The sequence below is a fragment of the Neodiprion virginianus genome, chromosome 3, assembly GCF_021901495.1.
Source record: "Neodiprion virginianus isolate iyNeoVirg1 chromosome 3, iyNeoVirg1.1, whole genome shotgun sequence".
NCBI classification, from domain to species: Eukaryota; Metazoa; Arthropoda; class Insecta; order Hymenoptera; family Diprionidae; genus Neodiprion; species Neodiprion virginianus.
The window spans coordinates 19,740,654-19,764,351 of NC_060879.1; the positions used below are offsets into that span (position 1 = coordinate 19,740,654).

General features: G+C 36.9%; 1 protein-coding gene across 1 annotated transcript in view; it reads left to right on the plus strand.

Moving 5' to 3' along the window:
• The window catches only part of LOC124300324 (ras-specific guanine nucleotide-releasing factor 2-like), a 107,998-nt gene that overhangs the window by 15,301 nt on the left and 68,999 nt on the right, over nt 1-23,698 (plus strand). Inside the window, exon 3 of the mRNA XM_046754283.1 lies at nt 3,018-3,134. Coding sequence (XP_046610239.1) covers nt 3,018-3,134 — 117 coding nt within the window. The remainder of the gene's footprint in view (nt 1-3,017; nt 3,135-23,698) is intronic.

Consider the following 23,698-nt stretch of genomic DNA (forward strand, 5'->3'; position numbering starts at 1 on the left):
TCATTTCGAAACTTACATTTTTCCATGTCTTGACATTCCGCGCTTTGTTCATTCGGAATGCAGATTGTTCAAAAAATACTTGTTCGGTTGAAAGAGCGTTTGGTTGGATAAACTTTCAGGAAAACAGTTATTCCACTTGTTAATTTATCGAAAATCTCAATTTCCACACGCCGATCATTCGTTATTTCAAAAATCGTATATCAAGAATTTCGGTCTTGGACCGGTCAAATTTTTGCTATTTTATAATTTCCACCCCCACCCTTCGATGCCTCGGCTGCCGCGTTTTCTGCCAATCCGCATCTTGATTATAACTTACAGAAAAATGTCGCGTCGGTCGGGTTTCATCATCCACGGTATTTTCAATCGGATGATCGACGTCCCTCCATTTGACCACCGGTAAAACAACCACTCGTGTTTCGCGTCCGGATTGTTTCGGCTCGGACAACCGTGCGCGAGGCACTCGTGCCTATTTTTGTTTAGAAATTTTTCCCCAGGGGTCGTGACCCGTGCAAAGCGAGGGTGACGTAGGCGCGTATGTGAGCGCCTGACGTGTGCGGGGATTTCAAAAAGCGTTCTCCCGATGTATTCAGCCGTCTTTAGGGGCGAATATGGATCCCCTGAATGGCGAAGCACGGAGCGAGCGGATTTCTTCGGCACAAAGCCGACCGTCAAGCCTCTGCCTCAGGCCCGGATTACGGGGGCTGTTCTACAAAAAAATGCCGAATGTCGGTCCTGCAATATAGTTCAATAGGTTAGGTTTGAAAAGTGTTGACGGAAAATTATATATTATATAGTTGGGAAACATATTTTCTATTACGACATTGTGTAATTACATTTCATATTTGTTTTTTTTCTCACCTCAACGTTGGCAAAATCTTTTCATAATAAATTCAGGGAAAAAATTACGCGATTTTGTGATATTTTCTACACGTGTGTACAAAATTTTTTCGAACTTTGTACAGGAAATTTTTTCGAATGGGATTGCAGCGAGACATTGATGTTTATTCGATCCCTTATTGGTAAAGATAACGAGTTCGTATACCAGAATTTTCGTAAATTTAAGCGGTATTTTGAGAAATATGATTTTGATAATTGAAGACCCTTTTCACCCAACGCGAAAACGTCCACGCCTTCTTACCGCTCCTGCAGGACGTGCTCTACACATTTTGGCGCATAATTAAGAACGATGGGACGTAGAGTGGGGTCGAAAAAATGGGTGAAACGAAATTAGGACAAAAGAAAGGCTTAGAAAGTCTTACTTGAGCTAATCTCATTACGTTAATGACTAAAAAAAATTCTGGGACGCAGGGAAAACTATCTGAAACGTTGTAATGTGAGCTGAAATACGTTCTTTTCATTTTTATTTCTCATAATATATAATTTTACAACATTGCACTGATATTGACGTAGTATATTGTATCACGAGTGCGGAAAGTCGGCGATTTCGGACGAGTTCTGTATTCACACGAGACAGATATCGCGCATATGCGCGTGTGCACAGGATATTTTTTCCAACACCTGTAAAGGAACGTTTTATTTGGGAAGCAAACTAATGTGATATAATAATTTAAATGGAGTAGACCAAGGGAAATCAAGAGGGCCAGAGGCACAGGCCTTGACGAAACTGAACCTAAATGCGCAAACTTTAGATCGAACTCAATGACGCCATTCGCTGTAAATAAAGTCCGAGCGTAAAAGTAAGTTATTGGAACGTGCGCATGCGTCAAGGAAGCTCTAGTGCGTAAAATTGAGAATTTGAGCCAAGCGCATACGCTAGCGTCGTTTTACCGCACTGTTCAGAAACGGGGCATTTTGCTTCGAGAATTCAACTTACTAAACAGGTGTTAAAAAAAATCTGCTTCGGTGAGTTTGTCGAAAATAGTCTTCCGAATAAAACGACCCGTCGTGGATATGAAATAGAACAAATTTACTATATCCCAAAGAATTTTGAAGTGTTTCGGAATGAAGCATCGGTATCCAAGCTTTTGTTTATTATTTCGGTACGATCTATTTTTACATATTTAAAGCGATTTTAGAGTCTCGCGAATACAATAGTCTTGTAGATATTTAATATACGACTATCTCGTGATGAAATTAATAAAGTTTATCGATTTTTGTCCCACCAGCCTCCTTAATATATCCTTATTAACGTTCTACGGAGTAAAGCGTGCAGTTTTAATTCTCCCTGTAGCTTTTCCTCGCAAATTTCCACTAGCGTAATTTGACGAGCGTCAGCTTGCAGCTTACGGTTCGCCCTCGCTTCGAGGGGGGCAAACGGGGCAAGTTCACGACCTTGGGGAAATTCAGCTCCTTTGAGTAAGATGATGCTCGTACTCCAGAAATTTGTTTCTCGTCGTATGTTCCGTATGGCAACGAAGATCCGAAACTTCAAATTACTTGATCCTTGCGGTGTTTCCTTCCGAGCGAGCAAGTCAGGTTCGAAACTAGTTTATAATGATTGACTACATATAAGATTAGGTACTGTAAAAGTTTTCTAAAGTGATATTTTTTTGTAAATATGTGACACGGTTTTTTATTTCTATAATTCTGTCACCATTTTTACCGCGCTTAGTTAGGAAGTTTGTCAAGAAATTAGTCAAATGATTTCGATTTTTCTTCAAGTCTTTTTTTCGTAAATAACAGGTCTATTATTCTATTTTTTTTTTTTGTGAAATTTTGTTCCGTGACCGGATACGCATTTTCCTTGATATTTACACTGAATTTGGAATTGAAATCGTACAGTCAAAAAATACCGTCTCAAAGTTTCTCCAGGAAAACTTCTTTCCGTCCCAACTTGGTTTCCAACCTACCTCCCTTATTTTCATAACGTTTTTTCGCATCTGCGTACTTCTCTCACATCTTGTTCTTCTTTTCCTTCTCACCCATTTTAGCAAACCTCATTTCCCAGAGACTTTCCTCCGCGAGGCGGCACCGGCTAGTCATGCAACTTCCGCCGTCGTCCCATAAGCGATTTGCCGAAATTTATTCACGTGCGTTTATTCCTCTTCACCTTGCAGAATCTCCTCTTCTACTACGAGAGCGAAAGCTGCTCACGACCCAGCGGCGTCGTTCTCCTCGAAGGATGTTACTGCGAACGTCTTATCACAGCCAAAGGAAAGGAACCGGATAAACAGGTAAGTTCGTTGCAGTTTCACGTACTTTGGAAGGCGGTTAAGGGATACGTGCGAGCGTACACTCCGGTAAAAAATAAATCGTACCCGAACATTTGATACGACCAATTATCAAAACGATACGACAAAGGAATGAGTTGTAAACTAGCAAATTGGAACAGAGAATGTTCGGCTCTCGAATTGTTCGTAATACGTCCTTTGTATTTTCAAAACTGTGATTTGCTTTTGTAATTCTGACGGATCTGGGTTGATTTCGTTTTATCAATTACTCCAAATAACTTTAATCAAATTGTCACTGTTCTGTTTGTCAAAACCTAATTTTTATCAAATATAACCTACGCAATATTTGGTATTAAATGTGAGTGCACGGTACTTTGTAATCCGTTGAGTGCTTGAAGACAAAAAAAATTATCTATGGCAATTTTATTTCAATTCAAGTTCAAAAAGGACAGCGACAGTTTTTGAATTATTGTTTTGTCTATTCTGTTCTGGTTCGGTACCATTTTTGTTCTGACTGTACGCCGGGGATACATCTTGAAGCCCATCGAATAGAATCGCGTGCGTGACAAGTAAAACGTCGATAACGAACTGCGTGTGGCTCACATTACTGGATTTCAGCCACGATACGTGACCACTTGATGTGTTTACAAGATCCTGGAAAAGACGTGCCGAAGTCGGTTTCTCAAGAAAAATTTGCAGGATAGTGTTGATTTTTTTTTTTTTATCCCAGACACAGAGAAACGGTTCGTTTACTTTGGTAAATATGGCCGAAGAAGTGTATTCTTGATTCAGAGAAACGTCATCCTCTAAAATCAATTACAACCAAATTCATTTTAATTGATAGACATTTTCTTGCACACATTTTTTTCAGTCACTTTATTACCTCTTCGGCGAAACATCCTGTTTCACTGGCCAATTTCTTCTGTAAGATACTTTTTTACATCGTAAATACGTCCTCGATTTATTGTTAGTCATTTTTCCGAAATAATCGCTCTTGAAGACAGAATTAATTGAAATACACTTTTCAATTAACTCGGATCCCTTTGATCGTAGGAAAGTGTACAAGGAACCTATAGAATGTTGTTGAAAAATTGTGAATGCGGTAAAATCAGAAAGATAATTAAAATCGTAGAGAAATCGGCATTTGTTTTGTTTTTTTTTTGTTTTTTTCTATACCTCGTTATCGACAATTTCAGAAAGCTTTTCGATTATCTTTGGGATTTTTCTCTTCGATACTTTTAATTCGTTACCAAAGTTCTTTGAAAAGTATTTTGCATAGCTCCGTACGCGGATGAATTTTACGAGAGGAAAAAACTTTATCACCTTTCCTTTGAAGACGGAAGTGTAGGACAGGCGAGAGAAAAAGGATGAAATTACGAATTGAAAAGAAATTTTGTAGCAGGTATTATACGCACGTGATATTCTTCGTCGCGTAAGAGCTTTCGCGAAATTCTACCACGGCTTTGCGATGCGATGGTTTTAGTTGATGAATATTACTCGTCGAATAAGAGAGGAAAAGAGACGGAGAGTGAGACGGGAACGAGAGGAAGAATGATAACTTTCTCGGGTACATCCAACTAATTTACTTAGGAAAGTTTGCTCCGACTTGTTGAAAACTTTTACATCGTGCTTGCCTTATATCGTATATAACCTTGTGGTCGGTGACATCCGTCGTTGCGGTAGCGTTATACTCGTGTATATATGTACATACATATATCTTAATTTTTAATTTTTAATTTTCAAAGAAAAAGAAAAAACATTATACCTAAATGAAATTTCTTTGGCTATATACGTAATCATGTAATGGGTATGTGATGGCATATACACAATACCCGAGCAGAGAATTTGGACTGAAGAGGGAAGATTTTAACGTAACTTCAATTTGGAATAACTGTATTTAAGGGGGTTTGATGGTTTGATGGTTTATTGAGATCTTTCCCATGGCAATGTTGGGAAACAACAAGAAAAGTATACAAAGTTCAGCTATATTCAGAGTCTCAAATCCAAAAACTTAGCCTAGTTTGATATCTAGTGTAAAGAGGAGCACAGAATAAAGACAGAGAACTACGACACAGACAGGAGTAGAAATATAGAGATAGAAGGATACAAAAATTGGAAGAGTGAAAGACGGCGAAGACAATGTTAGAAAAAAAAAGAAAACAAATAGAATAAAAAATAGAATATATAATTTGGGGTTGATGCCCAAAATTCGATGCTTTTTATTGATTTTACATATGACACGAGATAGTGTCATGTTGAGGACTCGTCAAATTTTTGTGTTCGTCAGCTGAAAAAATCTCTTCGAAAATACTGAAATTATGTACAAGCAAAAGTTCAGATACCGATACTCCGTTTCAAATTGTTTGAAAATTGTCAAAAATCTGGCAGATTCGTTCGAATCTTTTCTACGATGACTGATTTTATTCTGCAGAAGATTATTCTGTCGATAGTCAGTGGAATAGATTTTTTTTTATTTCGATAATAAATTCGATATCGCTATTTTTTGATAGAATAAACTTTTGGCGGGGTGTTGTGAAATTGAATATTCAACAATGTTAACGTATTGAAAAAAAGCGTTTCAGTGATTTTGCAGAAAATAGTAGTCTGAATAAGACGAACCGTTGTACAGTGAAATCGAACGGATTCAATAAATTTCTAAGCATTTGTTTATAACTTCAAAACTGTAGATATTTTACATTTTCAAAGAGATCTTCGTAGCTTACGAATACAATATTTTAATCAACACGCAACGTACGACTATATTTCTATATTAAATTTCGAAATTTCCAGTATGTTGAATAATCATGATCTAGCATTGTAAAGGAAAAGTGTTTTCCGAAATAAACTGTCGGAACGAAACAAAAGTTTTACCCGGAAATATTAGCAAGTAAATGTGAGAACAGTTCTCTTGGTCAGTACTTTTGAATAATTCAATTTTTTCTTCACTTAAATTGGAGCGCAAAAATGATGGTAGAGTAAAAAATGTGACGTTTCAACAAACGTGCAGATTCATCCTCTCGAACTTCCGTCCCTGGAGATTTAAATCGAAGATTCCCTTTGGGGGAAAACGGTGTCTGGAATTGCACAGGTACTTGAATGTCTGAGCTTAAGGGCATTGGGAGAACACGATATTACGATCTTTCCGTATTTATAATACAACTCGTCCTTCGGTCTGAGATACTGGGAGCTGTAGGCAGGCCAGGCATACATATAGGCAACACATACATCGCTACACGTTTATTATATCCGTCTGTACGTTGCCAGGGGCGAAGAAGCAACGATAGCTGAACACGGGGATGAAAATTGGGAATCAATTCTTTCCCGGGACAAAGCCGAGACGAATGATATATTTTTATACCCCGTATCTCGACTCCATTCTTGATACTTATTTTATATTTTTTCGAAAGAAATATTTCGTTATTTTCATACTGCAACAGCTATTATACATGCTATTAACCACGACGAATGCTCGAGGGTAAGAAATCCGAGTCGGTTCAGTATAAATCAGCTGGTACAACAGCTAATTAGCAGCGTTATAAAGTTAACGTTAGAAGGTAATTGGCGTAGGAAAACCTAAAATTGTAGCTGGAGAAATATCGAATCACTCATGTGTATGAAAGCTTGAAAGTTCGAACTGTACAAATTTGAAAAGGGTATAATTTCAATAAAGGCACATTTAAACAAAGTTTAGACACATTTAATTCGGTTCGAAATAAATCAGAAATTTTAGAAGTTGAAATTTGTAATCTTGTGATGTGACAGAATTAGTTGAGAGTCAGAGTGAAAATAAAATAGGCCGGCTGATACGTAAAATTTCATTATGAAGCAAAATATGAAAAAATGGTAAGAATTCGGAATGGTGGTAGATAAAAAAAAAAAAATAAAGAGACAAGGATCTAAAATATCCAATTTCATAAAATGAATCCAAACGTTCTAAAAGTGAGCGTATCATCGACATGCTTATAATTGTAGATAGATTGATAAGAAAGATAGCCTTCCACCATTTTTCGTTATTCGAAATTTGTTCGTAATACTGATATTTTACAATATGAATACATGATCACACCTGCAGTGACTATTCGACTATATCAATCTCTCAAAAATTCTAAGTGCATAATTTTATAGTAGTTAAATTATATAACTACGGCGTTTCTGAGATCAGGAAGTCTGGATATCGTAAATTCCGTTATTTTCCTCTATTCCAAGCAACCTGAGGTACAAAAAAAAAACCGAAGCGGCGCATGAAATAAGAATAATGGAAATCCAGTGGTATGAAGGTTGAACTCGCTCTGATTTTACACAGCGATTTACGCCGCTCCGTAGGACGAAAAGATGCGGCACGACGCTTATAACATGTATATGAGGTATTCCATACCACTTCGACCTGGGTCTGACCCTCGACCCCTCAAATCTGGTTCCCGATTTTTCCTATCATTACTCTCACTCTGTCAAGCAATTACAATTTTTTTCAGATTTTTCAAAATAAATTTGAGCGCGTCATGAATTTTTGAATTTTTTTTTGGAACACTTCGATGGCAGTAATCGAAAAATCTGAAAAAATTCCCAAAAATAAAGTGTCAGATATAAAAAATATTGGTGCAAAATTCATGTCTGGGCTTTTGCTTCAACCTGTTTCTTAGGGCTTTTGTCAACCATGATTTAAAAAAAAAAAAAATTCGAAAATTAAAATATACACTTTAGAAAAATCGGAGAAAATTTTTTTAAAATCTCGTACTATGCACACAAAATTTCAAGCAACAGTCTATAGTAAATTGACCTCTGCTTCTATTTTTTTACGTTCATTTTTGCTTAAAAAGCTAAAAAACAGGTTAAAGCAAAAGCCCAGACATTATGAATCTTGCACCAAATTTTTCATATCTGACACTGTATTTTTGGGAATTTTTTCAGATTTTTCGATCACAGCCATCGAGGTGTTCCAAAAAAATATTCAAAAATTCATGACGCGCTCAAATTTATTTTGAAAAATCTAAAAAAATTTGTAATTGCTCGATAGAGTGAGAGTAATGATAGGAAAAATCGGGAACCAGATTTGAGGGGTCGAGGGTCAGACCCAGGTCGAAATGGTATGGAATACCTCATATTATATACTCCCGAGTCTCGGGGTTGTAATTTCAACTCCTTCATTTCCCGGACGGCGTGCATGACAATTTTTTAATGAAACTTCATCTCGCTCTCGAGTCAACCGGGATAACAGGGAGGAGCGATTCGACGCTATCACATCCGCACCCGGTTCAATTATTCAGCTGGAGCCGAGTGGCAGTCTGTGCGGCGCAACTCGTCGGCCTACTTGTTGTCACTCGGAGACGTTGGGTAACTCGATTTTCCCTCGATTCCCTCAACGAGAACCACTACATTGAATTAACGGCGTCTCGTCCTCAGATATGCTGGCGGGGCTCACGGATTAACCTGTCGAAGCGGGAAATAAGCCAGCCGAGAGCCATTGCGATGTCAACTTGAATTTCAGGCCGTGTATCGATGGGTTTTTTTTTGTTTTTTGTTTTTTTTTTTTTAAATAAATTCCGCACATTCGGTTACATGTAACTTCTTCTTTTACGGTGAACGTTGTAGTGTGGAAAGATACAAGAAAATAGAGGTTTACGATAAATAGAATTTTCCGAAGAGGCGGAAATAGCTGTTTCATCGAATATCGTAATACAAATGTGTCAGACTTATGACAATTTTATACTTTGACTTTTTGTACTTCGATCTTTCTACATTTTGACTTTTCTGCACATCGACTTTATGGATTTTTCAATCCTGTGGAATAAATTCCCGTACCTTTGAAAATCTGGTATTGTGACCCTTCTATTGTACAGCCCTTCTACTTTTTTTTATACCGCACGCAAATTTTTGTTTCGAACGTATCAATTTTTTGATAGGGAGATTTGCATTTGAATTTATTTCTTTTCTGGGGGATATCACGATATCCGTGATCGTGAGAAAAGAGAGATCGAAGTACAAAAAGCCAGAGTATAAAATTGTCAGAAGTCTGACACATTTGTATTCCGATATTCGATGAAACAGATTTCCGCGTCTTCGGAAAATTCGATGTATCGTAAACCTCTATTTTCTTATATCTTTCTATGCAATTACTGTTTTTCGTCTAAATGTTCAAAGGTTTGAAAAAGTAAATTTCAGTGTACAAGTGAAGTCTGAAATCCGTGAGATGAGATGTAAGAAAGCTTTGCAACGAAATAATATTAATTCGGCATTACAGGCTAAAACGTGAATTAAAGCTCTATTAGGTATCCAAATTTACCTCTAGTGGAAATATCTTGAAAAATATTATAAACTAACAGTTGCACATTTTCTTCTGTCCCAGATAAAAAGTCCAGGGCCTAGGTAATATAGATTCGGCAGTCAATAACGAACCGAGTACGTGGATACTGGACGAAATTTGGAGTAGTCGAAAGGACTGAATCGCTGGGGATTTGTATAATTTCGGTTTCTCTCTCGGAGCTTTCTTTTGTGGCGAGAAAGGTATTTGTCTTATTTATTTGTCTTATTTTCGATATGATTTTTATACGGTTGCATTGTTACGCGCAATTGAACATTAATTTTTCTGAGATCTTTTCAAATTCTACATAAATCACTAAAATCTCTCGGGATATGAGAGTAAAAACAAAAGGAGACGGTACGAAGGAAAGACTTTAAGACCTTTTACGAAATTGGCAACTTTTTTCGTTGTCTGAAAGAGATATTTGCATGATTTATTCTTTTAGAGATCCAGTTAGAGTTTATTCTGAAGTTTGTAGACTTCAAATAAACAAGTTCTATATATTTTTCACCTTCGATCAAAGTTTAGTGATAATAAAATTTTTTTTTAACTAATCTGAACTTTTGGCTAAGCTGTGACACATTTTACTCAAATGTGTTTGTGCATTTGAAATCCGATCCGCGGAAGTAATTGAAACGAGATCTCTTAGCTTTGTAAAATTATTGGATTGCAGTCATTTTAAATCAGGTGAAAGCTTCCGCATTTACATGGAATAATTATAAATTCTTTGAAATCTACGTAAGTCACGGAGAAGCTGTTAAAATTTATTCCAATTCCGTGAAATATTCGAAATTCGACGAAATCAGTGTTTTCACGTGAGGTTTACACAAATTTCATGAATTATGCGAGTATCTTCTGCAACGTTTGAAAATTCCCTGAAATGTTCGATGGCATGAATCCTCGAAATACTGAAACATCGTTACTGAAATCACTGCAGAAAATATGGAAAACATGGCATGGACGTTTTTTTAAAACATTTTTCAAAATCATTGCAAAGTCTGAAATCATGTAAAATAATTTGAAAATCTATGAAAATTTGCGATACTTCAACGAGATACGTTGATCATTGATCATATTATTATATTCTAATGTAACAAAGATGTTTGCAAGAATACAAAAATACAAATTACGGCAATTATTAACAAAAGCTTAGATATAAATGCTTTATTTGAAATGGATTTAAAATTGTTAAAAATCTAGTAAATAATGCATTCGATTTTATTAGTATACGATAGCTCATTCTATTTAGAAGACTATCTTTTACAAATTCACTGACACGTTTCTTATTTAACATTTAGTGTCGTTAAGTATTCAACTTTACAACATTGCTCCCCGATATCGATTATGATGGACAAATACGAGTAGCAGTATGGAATTGACTACCGAAAATAAAGAGAATCCGTTACATAGCAATTGCGGAAAATAGTGTCCTAAATAAAATTAACTCTCGTAGCGAAAGATCTAACGGATCTAATAAATTTCCAAACAGACTCACAAGAAAATTAATGAAAAGTAGGGATATTTGGCCGATCAACCTCTAAAACTGGCGGACATGAAAGAATTGGTAATTTGCAGTTCCGTTCTCCAGTCTCCCGTCTCTTTGTAAAGTTGCCAAGTTATCAAATGTGCGCTTAAGGTCACGGAGTACTCCTATCCACCTTACCGACGGAGCAAACCGCTCCTCGTTCTTTCCAGAATAGCGCAAAGTATCTCAGCTATGTAATTTTTGGCCTGCGAAATGCGTGAAATGTGCGAATAGTAACACGCGTCAAAAAACTTCACACATTTTTTTTTGACGATTTACGGGATACGAGTAACTTTCCCGAATTCCGCTGATAAATTAAAAAGTGATTCGCCGCCGTAATTTCAACCCTTTCCTTTCGTTTGCTCATTTAATATAGAAACAAAGAGGGTGAATTTGCTCGGTCGGTAAGGGTGGGAGTATTAGACGACCTTAACGTCTAGCTCTGACAACGAGTGCCGCAACGGAGAAGTTCTAGGCGAACATATGTGCCCGTAGGAACAAACGAACCTCGGGTAGTTAAAACTGTACGGATTATTAGCGAGAAAGACGATGCCATTACGCGGAGCTTAGAAATTCTGAAACTTTGCTGCCCCCCTTCGGCGATGTGGAGCCAGAGAGTGGTTGATCGAGGAAAGTGAGGTAAAAGTGTTGGTTTAAGAAACAAAACTGTCGGCGAACGAGCGAACACCAGGCTAAACAAAAAGTAATCTCAAAGTAAAGCTGCAGGCTCTCCGCCAGACGGTTATTTTACACCGCTTTAGATCCGTCCGCTGATTTTCGAGAGAGAATTTGTTCGCAATCGCGCTTGCGGAATTCCGAGCAGTCTGTTTTTTACATTCGAAACTTCGCAGGACTCGGAATGTTGATGTTGGAATAATTTTTCCAAACGATTCAAAGACATCCGGAATTGGAAAACAAATCTTTTAGATCAATGGTCTAGATTTATAGGAAGGAAAAAATGATACTCATAGTTTTACTCTATTTTACAAAGGTTTAAAAAATTCCATTAAATCATGATTCAGTTTGAAAATCATCGTCTGCGATTGATTGATACTGTTTTTGTACATAAGATATTTTTACATGTAACAGGAAGTCTGAGGAATAATCGGTCAAAAAAATACAATATAAAAAAATATAACAGATGAATATCCTCGAATATCTGTAGCTACCTACAAACGTATTCGTATTTTCATCGAAAATAAGAATTTACTTTAAAAATCTCTTCACCAAAGTAGGTTTATTATATCATACATTATATGTATGCATAGCCGGTGTCGGAAACAAAATTTAACATTACGTGGCCATAATCTTAATTTTCTGTTTTGTGTAAAACGCGTAACAAACTCTTGTTACATAAAGAATCATGTGCAGCAAGAAGGCAACGGTCTTTTCGCCTTGCATTATATTTGCAATATTCGTTTTTGGCTCCCCTACGACTTATATTGCAAACTTGTGCTCGGCCCGAAAAGACCGAGTTTGCCTCCTTGTTACATAATCTACTATTATTAAATCATTGGGAGAGGAAAAGATTAGTAATGGAGATTGATTAAAAGAAGGACGAATGAAGACAAGGGTAGCTGGGAGGAATATTTTTTTTATTTACAAATATTTTGCAGCTGCAGAGTGCCGTTAGAGGATTTTTCCTCCTCGCCTGAGAGGCGCTTGTATCTTAAGTCACGTTAACGCCGTTGTATTGTAACTTTTTCCTTGGTTAATCCTCCTAATATTTACCGAAGCAGAAATTCCCATCAGGCTTGTCGATATAAATCTGAAGAGGGATGCGGAAGTAACGTGGGGGAATGGCTGCTTCGGAGTAGGTTATATATTTCTTCTTCGTGACTGTATTTGTTTAATTTTCTCTTGGTACCAATCCGAAAGAAACTCTTTTGAGTCTACAGAGGCTCCCGTTTTTCGCTCGTGAGTCCGAAGAAGGGATGGAAGAGACTTGAACACTGACGAATTTTGTACCTTATCCGGGATCGGACTTCTCATTGTCGCTCTGATAAGAATTTTCTCTAAGCTATGTATTACAGTAATAGTTACTATAGATATATATTTAGAACCATAAAGAATAGTAACACCTATTACATCTTCTGCAGGTTGAAGTTAGAAACCTCACATTCATTTTCGACCAAGAACTACGTTTTTCGGTAATGCAAAAAATAAAAAGGATTCAAATCTCTCCACGCGTGTTCGAGGCAAGCTCATCGGCATTTTCTTTTCCGGTAGATTTTAATGGCTCTTGGAAGATAATTCATTAAGGAACGACGAACCGCTCTGAACGAATTGGAAATTTCGTTTCGGCCTCGAGAATTGGCTCATTTTCCCCAAAGGGTTGCCTTTCTCTCTCTCTCTCTTTTCGCGTTAATGTAAAATTCGACTTCGGGGTCTGAAATAGAACCGAGGGTCTGACGCTTTGAAAAACTTGACTTTACCGACTGACGAGAAAATTTAACGACATTGATGAAGGACCTATTCATCCTCTGGTGAGAGAAATTCGTTTCCATGTTTCTTCCCTCAGACTCGACTTACTGCCATATTTTTCAACACAAGCCAAGTTCGAAATACAGAATGACTAGACCGAGAAGAAAATGAATGTTACATCGAGGTTAATTGGTTTGATCACCAAGTTAATTAGCTACTGTAAAATCGATGATAAAAATATGATCCTAACGATAAAGATGAAATATTGATGCCCAATGACAGAGAATTTTGTTTCGCACACATTTCTGTTGTTTTTTCATCCGAGTGTTATTTTATACACCGAATCGGTGGAATTTTCTGCCCCACTTTGTTACTTTGATTACGGAAACTCCGAAGGATAAAACGAATCTGTAACCAGAAACCGCCGTCACGTGTAGCGAAAAAAAAACTCACTGTTTCATTCCCTCTAATTTCAAACACCGTATCTGATGTATCTCGCTTCGCTGGCAGTTCGTACATTTTAACAGTAATATCCAAGTCTCGACTCAAACTTCAAATGCGAATTCCCTGCAAACCTTTTCAGTGTCGACAGAAACATCCCTCCTTTACTGATTTGATTTCGTTTTCTCCATCATATAATAATATGCACTGCAGATGTGTGTATTATACCCGATTGTAATATCATACAATATATTATACGGGTATGTAGCAAAATTTTATACAAAAAAGAGACGCGTCGACTTGAAACGTTCCGAAATCGTCTAATTCCGAATTATTTGACGGCGAAATTTGAAGTAAAGAAATCAAGCTTTTACGAAAAAACAAAGTCTGAATGGTCGGAAAATGAAGTAAAAAAATCAAATAGAGCAAAATTCCGAAAATTAATGTATACTCGTACAGCGAAGCTTACTCAACGAGTAGGTGTAAAAAATCAAAGCAATCGAAAATTACAATGACCAGGATTCCGAACGTGAAAATATCGAAAATCCGAAATAAAGAGAAATCAAAATGGAGAAATTTTATCAAGCCAGAAATTCGCAGAACTGAAAATCATTTATCATTCAGAATTTCGATGTCTGAGGTTTAGATTTTTAAATTTTCTTATTCTCGCTCTTTCGGAAATTTGACTTGTCGGAGTTAACGCCCTTTTGGCATTTTATTCTTTCGGAATTTTTGCCTTTCGGAACTTTACACTTTCAAACCCTTGAGTTTCGACCCGTTAAGAATTTTGACGTTTCGTCAAACTTTGGTTTCTTTACCTTCGATTTCGCCACCAAAACATTCGAAATTCGCGGTTTCCTTATTCCAGTGTCAAAAACACATGTTTTGAGGTCTATCTGTTCGAAATTGCATGTAGAATGGCGCTCTTATGCCCCATTCCGGGTGAAAGATGCCTGGACTCGGATCCTAATGAACAGACATGACACGCCCACATTTTAATATTAACACGATGTAAAATATCATCGATTTCGACCGATTTTACAATTTCATTGGATTCTATTCCTCAAGAAACCTGCAAAGCCGCAGGGACAATCGATTTGGATGCACACTGAGAGAAATTTTTAGTTCCGGCTACCGCTCAGTCCTTAACTAATTTCAATTCCTACCGCAATCGAAAAATATAGTTCTAGGTAGAATATGAAAATTAGTTTTCTAGCTGTTACCAGAAAGTCTAGTATCCGTTACTATTTTTTCTCATTACGATCACCGTTACTATATTTTCTTGTATAACTGTTGCGAAAATTTAACGCTTGTGCAACAATAAATTGAAATAATTGAATTGGCAGAATGATTACGCGTATCTCGTTTCTCGTAATCCCAACAATATTCGAACACTTTTTTTAACGACACCTGTTTTACTGAATTTTTCTAGTTACCGTAACAACTGAAATTTTTCTCAGTGCACCGTTTCGGTGATACTCGAAAAAATTGTGGGCCAGTAATTTTCGAGCCTGACACCCTCCTAATTGGTACGCTTCGGGCGATGAGCCAGGTGCGATATCCCAGAGGCAAATTTCAGGTACAGGGATCGCGATTCCAAATTTTCGGATGGCAGGCGAGGTTTTGCACAGACACGAGTTCATGGCCTTGACGTTTAGCGGCTGAGTGCCTCTCTAGGCGGTGTTAATTAACAACCCCAGCACGAAATCGTACGAGTCCTTTACTGTTACGCGTTAATTACACATTGTAGCGATTGTGTCTTCTGTGTTGTGCGAGGTCAGCCAGTGACCGGTGGCTCTTTTGTTCTCTGTTCTTTGTTGCAGATCGAGCTTTGTTCCTCGCCGTTCGTTCGACAATGAGAATGATTTCTCGAACGCAATTTTCCCTTCCCAGATAATCGTAATACACTCTGAGTTTCCTGCAGTGATCGTGGGAAGAATTTCATTTGTTTTCGTTGCTGGAGAATTCTGATAAAATTAGTATCGTTAAAGCAATGGTTCGAATGTTGTCAGAATTTGACAGTTGTGGAGATGGTAAATTTTCATCTTCAATTTTCGATAAATAAACGATCATTGTCAGTATTTTATGCAATGAGATTTATGGTTAAAAATTTGAAATTGTAGTAGTTGGGAAATTCGAAGTGCGCAACGCAAATTGTCGACAATTGAATGATTAAATCTGCGTTTGAGATGTTCAGTGAGAATATTGGAAAATTCATAGATTGTTTTATTAAAAATCTTTAGAAATTTTCTATAATGTTTAAAGAATCGAAAATTTTGAAACCTGTCAATGGTTATCAAAAAACTTTTCTACGTTTTGAATATAAATTGGAAATCAGATTACAAGCATGAAAGCAAGAAAATGGTAACGGAAAAAAAAATCATGCAGAATTCAAAATTATTGTTACAGAACGCGCAGATTCTAATCGTTGTATTAATAAAATATCTTATGTAATATTGAGAAGTATGTAATATTGTTCTCGAAATTTTTGTACAAGTCTTCTATTGTTAACATAATTCATTTATATCGTCGTTGTGTACATATGTGTTTTCAGTGATGCTAAATTTTTTAAGCAATACAAAAAAAAAGAAAATATTTGGCGCGTTTCTTTCCAAAGTAATTAGAAAAACTGAAAAGGAGAAATACGTAGAAAAAGACTGAAAATCTATGGCTATAAACAGGGTTCTTTTCCGAATATGAGAGAACGAGGATATTTCGTGTTGAACGCGTAACAGCTTCAAGCATTTGTTGCGTGTATAAGGTCCTCGAAACAGTCCTCAAGAGAATTTCAATCAACGTTACAATAAACCGGTATGAAATTGCTCCGCGAACATTTCCACGTTTCCGGAATTCCGAGAGGTTGTCATGCGAATACGCAATTAACGTGTATCCGGCGTAAACGATGCACCTTGATATTTCGTATTTATGCCTGAATAATTGCCTAACTCCGTTTCCCATTTTTTATGCGATAGCTGCAAGCGCCGAAACTGCACTGAGAAAAATTTCATTTATTACAGTAACTAGAAAAATTCAGTAAAACAGGTATCGTTAAAAAAACTCTTTGAATATTGTTGGAATTACGAAAAACGAGGTAATCGTAACCATTTTGCGCTAGTCTCGATCCTTTTTTGGCAATTGCAACGACAAATCAGTTTGTCCGGTTTACTCTACTTTTTTAGCTAAACAAGGCTTTAACGTCAATTTATCGTTGCACAAGCGTTAAATTGTGGTAAAAAAGTGAAAATATTTAAAGACTGAGCGGTAACCGGAACTAAAAATTTCTTTCAGCATGCGGGAAGAATAAGAGCGGAATATTCTTACTTAAACGAAAGAAGTTTAGAATTTGTCGGAAAGGGAAATACATAGAAAATTGGATGAAGTAAATAAGTTCTTGGGGAAAACACTTTCTGCAAACGAATTGATCGATTTGAAGCAAAAATTGAAAAGGAATTAACGATGTGATGTACTGAGCGGCGAAAAAGCGAAAATTAAACTCACGTTAGTCAATTTTGAACTGAACAAGAGTATAATGACATGAAATCTCCGATATTTACCAAGTTCTTAAAAAAATTTTCAGGCAATGTTATTGCGTAAACCGGATGTATCATTAATTAGAAAACAGAGCAAATTCTATGCCTGGAATCGGCGCCAATATAATATCGCTGCTGAATCAACGGAATTTGAAGGTTCATTAGGTGAACAAACATATTTCAACCTAAAAATAATCCTCGAATAACAAACTATTTGAATAATTTATTGGATTTGTAATACAGCTGTGAACTAAGCATAAATTTCATGTTCGAACGATATTGTGTGAGTGATTTGAAAAAAATGGATAGTGGGAAAAATGGAAAGCTTTTAGTTGGAAAGTATTAACGTGTAATGCATCAATATTGACCCAAGCATCAGAAACGAACACGTCTGCGTGTTGTATTTTCATGTTTTTTTAACAGCTGGATATTACCCTTGAATCAATGCTGTTTATCCTCCGTCTCGTGACGTTTTTTTATAAAAACTTTTGCTCGATCAGCCTTATTTCACTGGCTGGAATCCCATTTTTAGTTACACAAGTGAGACCCTTTAATTACAACTTATCACCGTACACGTATTAAATGATCTTTTTTACCGATACCAAATCAATTTTATTTGCGTTAAAAAACTGTCTCTTTATCGGAGAGAATGAATTGAATGAAAATAAGACGAGTAATAAAAGCAAAAAAGTGTAAACTTGCCGGCAGCAGCGAGATGGATGCTGAGGAATCATTCGTTTCTTGGATTTCAATGAAACGTAACAAAGACAGGAGGGAAAGTGATGGTGGTACGTTTTCAAGGGTGGCTGCATTTTCACCCTATGGTAAAAACCCTTTCGGAAAATGTTCATGGCCAGCTTTGGAATGTGGGTTATAGGCACTCAGAATCAGGGATCTGTGCGTGCTTTGAACCCAGGCGCAGAATAGCGAAGAGAAAGGAGAGTGAGGAAAGAAAAAGAAAGGACAGACCAGAAGGAAAGGAAAGAGAAACGCGATCGAGACTAGAAAAAGCAAAAGGAAATTCCCCGTTGAGAAGCGAAGAATGAGAGAGTTGAAGTTCTGCGGAAACTCCGAACTTGACTCGATGCTACGGACGGGAATATGAAATAACAAACTTTTTATAAAAGTATGAAATGTTTCGCAGAAGCTTTTGACATTCCGTTTGAATTCATTGTATTCAATACGTGTTCTCGGACATAATAGAGATATAATAATAATGTTTAACATATTGACGGTTTTTGGATTTCAACATTTTTATACTCCAGTCTTATAATTATTTCACGTAATTTCAATGATTTCTTGGGACTTTGTGGGATTCTCAAAGATTTTTCATCACGTGTGTTCGAGATGTTGCCGAAGATTCGATCTCATTTGGATAGTTCTTGCAATAGTTCGAGAAATTTTACCTTGTTTCAATCTAAGATTTCTAAGATTTCAGGTGATTTTCTGGGATGATATTTTGAAATGCTTCCAAAAGATTTTGTGTGTTTTTGAAAAGGTTTAACGAGACTTTAAAAGATTTCAACAATTATACGCATTTCAGAAGATTTGATAAAACTGCTTACGGTTCAATTAGTCGATTCCAAAAGATTTTGTACGATTTCAAATGATTTTCTTATTCTTCGACATTCCGGATGGCGCTTGGAAGGTCTAATGCGATTTCAAAAGATTACTCATGGGATTTAAAGAAATGTTTCTTTCGCGTAATTATTCATTTTTAAACTCATTTCTACAAGTACTTAAAAATTTGTTGAAATTTTACAGTTTGGGTGCCATAATCTGCGATTAAGATGTGGCGATTGTAGCTGTATTTTTCGAGTTACACTTCCGACGCTGTTAAAAAACGAGCACATTTGTAACCCTGAACAAAATAAATCCTACTGTAAAATTAAAGAAGGGAAAATTCTTTGTGTCAGAAAAGGCCAATTTTTATCAACGAAAAATATTAAAATCCGCGAGAGCTAATCGATAAAATCGTCCAAAAACTAGTTGAGTCATCGGTTAAATTTTAGAACATATTAATCAGTCAGTGCAAATGAATCGGAGTTCAATAAAAATTCCATCGATTATACTATTGATTAATTTTATTGCAAGATATCCGTATATCAAGTATTCATCAAATCATTACATTCCTAAGTTACAGAAAACTCTTTATAAACACAAAAATATGAAATACTGTAATTTTAACCAAAAGCTGTAATATCGATGTTTCATTTCAAATCGCCTTAAAATAGTTAAGAATGATTCGTTTTATTCTGAAAACCATTTTCTTATACAAAGTCACTTGAGCAGATTTTCTTTTTTTCACGGTCAATTCAATACCGCTATTTGTTGATCAAAATAAATATAGATGCGACAGTGTCCAGTCTTGAAATAAAATTAAATATCCAACGATGCCAAGATGGGAAAGAAACGTGCCTCCTCGAATTCATAAAGAATTCAGTAAAAGTATTCAGAATGAAAATAACCAGCATAGACGAATATTCTATACGTTTAACAATTTCGAAGTGACTTGAAATCAAGTGCTGATATATCCGAGCTTTTGCTTATATTTTCAATATTTTTTATCTTCGTATTTCTCAGGAGATCTTGATCGTCGTTTCGAGCACAATAATATCACAATAAATACTCAACATGCGACTATCCGGTAACAAAATTATTAAAAAGTATCGATCAACCAACTTCCTTAGAGCTCGAACGAGCGAGATTATCTATTTTAGGAGCGAAGAATTAATCAAATCAGGCGTGCGGAAGGCTATAGCTACTGAAATATTCGGGCGTTGGTTGGTAACGTCGCGGTGACGTGACGGGGATAAACTCTGACGGCGCGGTGATAACACGATAGCGATAAGAGAGCGCCCGGCAGTGGGAACGACAAACGGCGATAGCGACGCTCTGGTGGTTTTAATTCGCCGTATCGTAACGTGAAAATGATTGTCCCGGCTGTCGCTTGGTATTCTCACAGATCCGATCATTGATCGCGGCCGAATTTTTTTTACCGATTTTATCTCTCCCTTTCTCTCTTTCTTGACCGCCTATTTTTCCTCCTGCCGCACGAATCGACATCCCCATATTTTTCTTCGACTTTTCATCAAACGTGAAAGAAATAAACGTTAAACGGTCACACGGATCGGGGCTCGCTAACAAAGGTTGTATTTTCTCGGGGATGCTTCAAGTTCGGTAATTAGAGGAACGAAAAAAAATTGGTGTCGATTTTTCTCTAGCTTCGCATTGCGACGAAGGTTGCAAGGAGCAAGTTATCGATGAGATAACTTTAAAACCCTGAGAACTGAAATCAGACCAACGTTCGAGTTGGAAATTGTCGATTTGTTTATTCTCACGCTGTTATTCTTATCATCGATTTTTTCCTCTTCCAGATCCTCAAAATTTGATTTTCTGATATAGAATTTCAGTGCGATTGAATCTGTTGGCGATTTCCACACGCATAAAACTTGACCGATAGTTTATTCTGCGCATCAAAATTTGAACGGTGCTTAAACAAAAAAAAAAAAAAAAAACAAAATTCAACTGCCTGTTAATTTCTCTTTCGACTCGTTTGCAGGATCGATGATATCACGCTAAGAAATAACGATAACGATGAAAACAGCAATGATAATTTCTATGGACAGTAATTAATTTCCCTTAAGTATGAGGGCCACCGGAGATAATTATTAGGAAATAACGAAACAAGTGACGTACGAAATCATACCGCGCAGCGTATTACTCAGCGTATACGAAAATTTCCTACGTGTGAAGCGATGTGATTGATGATTTGCGAGATACGTCAGTGCATACGAACGGTATACCTAGGTAATAGATAACAATAATAAACGATCGTTTAACGAATCAGCCCTGAACAAATTTTACCAATTTCCCAGAATTTTTCATATCATATTGAACAGGTATATCTGGGCAATGAATTACAGGCGTTTAATATCCATTTCATTTACGGTTAGTTTTCGATATTTTTTCCTGACTGACGGAGAGCGCTTATATAACGATGGACCTTTCAAATCGGACGAACACTTGAAATAACGAGGTGACACCATCACGGCGCCGGAGTTTCGTTTCATTTACTTTTAATCTTCCGTCGCGGTAAATGAATTCCTATATTTTCTCGCAATTTTGTTCCGCCCTGCAGTCAGGGATCAAAAAGGTAGTCAGGATAGCTTATGTTTTGCTCTCCCAGCAATCCCGATCGCGTTTCTCTCTTTCTTGAAATTCACCAACGGTGAGTAAATACCTTTTTTTTTGTCTCAAACAGAACTAAATCCTCAATAGCGTTTCACGGATTGCAATTCAAACACAAAAGTTTCTGATTCAACGGTCCGGCGTCCGATGGCGCTAAGCGATTGATTCTCTCGCGATAGAAGGGGTTTCCCCTACTATCATAATGTGTGTCAGATCGATAAAACAGAAATCTCTCTTTCCAGCTGTACAGAAATCCAAGTTTTTCGACAAGTTTTCCGGTTTCCCACTTTTCAATTTGCGGATTCGATGTACGTGCAATATGCAATAACCGTTAATAAAGGAGAATAATTCACGATGCCTGTAGAATCAGGGTCAGTCCTTTTCACAGCGTTAGGCGGGGGTCCGTTGGATCAACTTTTGAGCGGAGCTTCTCGTATTGAATTCTCGAGGTAGTGGGCGTTAACAGTTGGCACAGTGGCAAGGTGTTGCCCTGATTTGATTGAATACACGGTCCTGGACGATTTGCAGAAGCCGAGCACTCTCGGTTTGCCGGCACGTGCTGAGCACGTTTCCATCCTGATTGATCGACGAACTTTCGGGGCTGACAGGTGGCTCTCGCTCAGCTGGACCCGTTCTTCTGGTATGTATGTATATATTGTACGTACGTATGTTTTCAGCGGTTTCGTGACTCTAAATGATTCCGGGCCATTTCACGTAATTTATATCGCGTTATATATGGAATAACTACGCGTCTCCGAAACTCTCTGCGGTTACCTACCCACATTACACGGGGATCCCTGTACCTTGTATAATATATATATATACATACATACATACATATATATATATATATTATACATATACGTGTATAAAAGTGACATAGAGAAGGGGGAAAAAATGCGACGAGGGAGTGAAACCGGAGGAGGAGAAGCTTTTCTACCCCGGATTGACCGTAATGCCTGTCGTTTTCTCCATCGTTTGTTCGGGCAATTTTCTTTACTGTTTGCGTACGCGTTTGCAGGAACGAATCGCCGAGCGGAATACCTGCGTTATACGTAGTATATTACAAAGACTCGCGAAAGTGAAATATGTTGATTTAAAGGTAATTTTTTCATTTGGTACATGGTATTGGGTGTGTGTTTTTTTTTCTTTTTTTTGTTACTTTATATTTGTTCTTTTTCCAGGTTTTATATTGAATTGTTGACGTTTCATAGATATTCCGAAATTTGGTAAAATTGAAATGGTAAAATGACAGTCTTAGCACTTGATGTTATGTATAATATTGGGAATGATAAATCACGTGTGGAGCTGAACAACCCTTTCATATTCCTACCTTTAACCCTAGTCATTTACACCTATGAAAAATTCCACATTAATGACACGGGGTTGCCCAGATCCCAGCCAATTTTGGAACGTTATGACTGTACACAACATTACGTTATGCGTAATTATGACTTGAACAAAATTCCGAGACAATATTTACCCATTCAGAAATAGACTGCAATCTTAGTTTTAGCAAAACACGATGTAGGATGTGGGAAAAATTCGTGAAGCAAAAAAAGTAAAACAATATGCAATCGTACACAGGGTCTATGAGACCCCAAAGTTTGTTCAATCATTCTTCATTTTACTTGCACAAACAACCCTGATTGAAGCACGCTGACTTTAAAATTGTACGTCAAAATCGGTTCTGGGGTCAACTGAACCCCTTGTTAGTGACCAGGAACTTAGAATTTCTACCATCTTGAAATTGTATATGTAGATCGAAATAATGATACATACAATATAACAATGATGAACTAGATATTCAAAAAATCAACAATTTGTTCTGAATTTTCGACGAATCTTCGTAGAGTTTCAGGGCTTCGGGGTAAACCTTTATTGAAATTGGGATGGGGTGATGAATTGTTCACTTACTGGAAGAGGGTGTTATAAGAATCAGCGTTCTGACAAATTTAGAAGTGTTGTGAAGTTATTTGAATCTGAATAAAGTAAGGAAATATTATATACCTCAGTTATGGTCATAAAACGTTCCGAAAAAATACCACGTATAAGTACAACTCAGCATTTTAGTGAAATTGAATATGATGGATTTTGTAACTTCAAGCAACAAAAAGAATAAAACTACACGGTGATATTGAAATCCTTAGTGATCTGA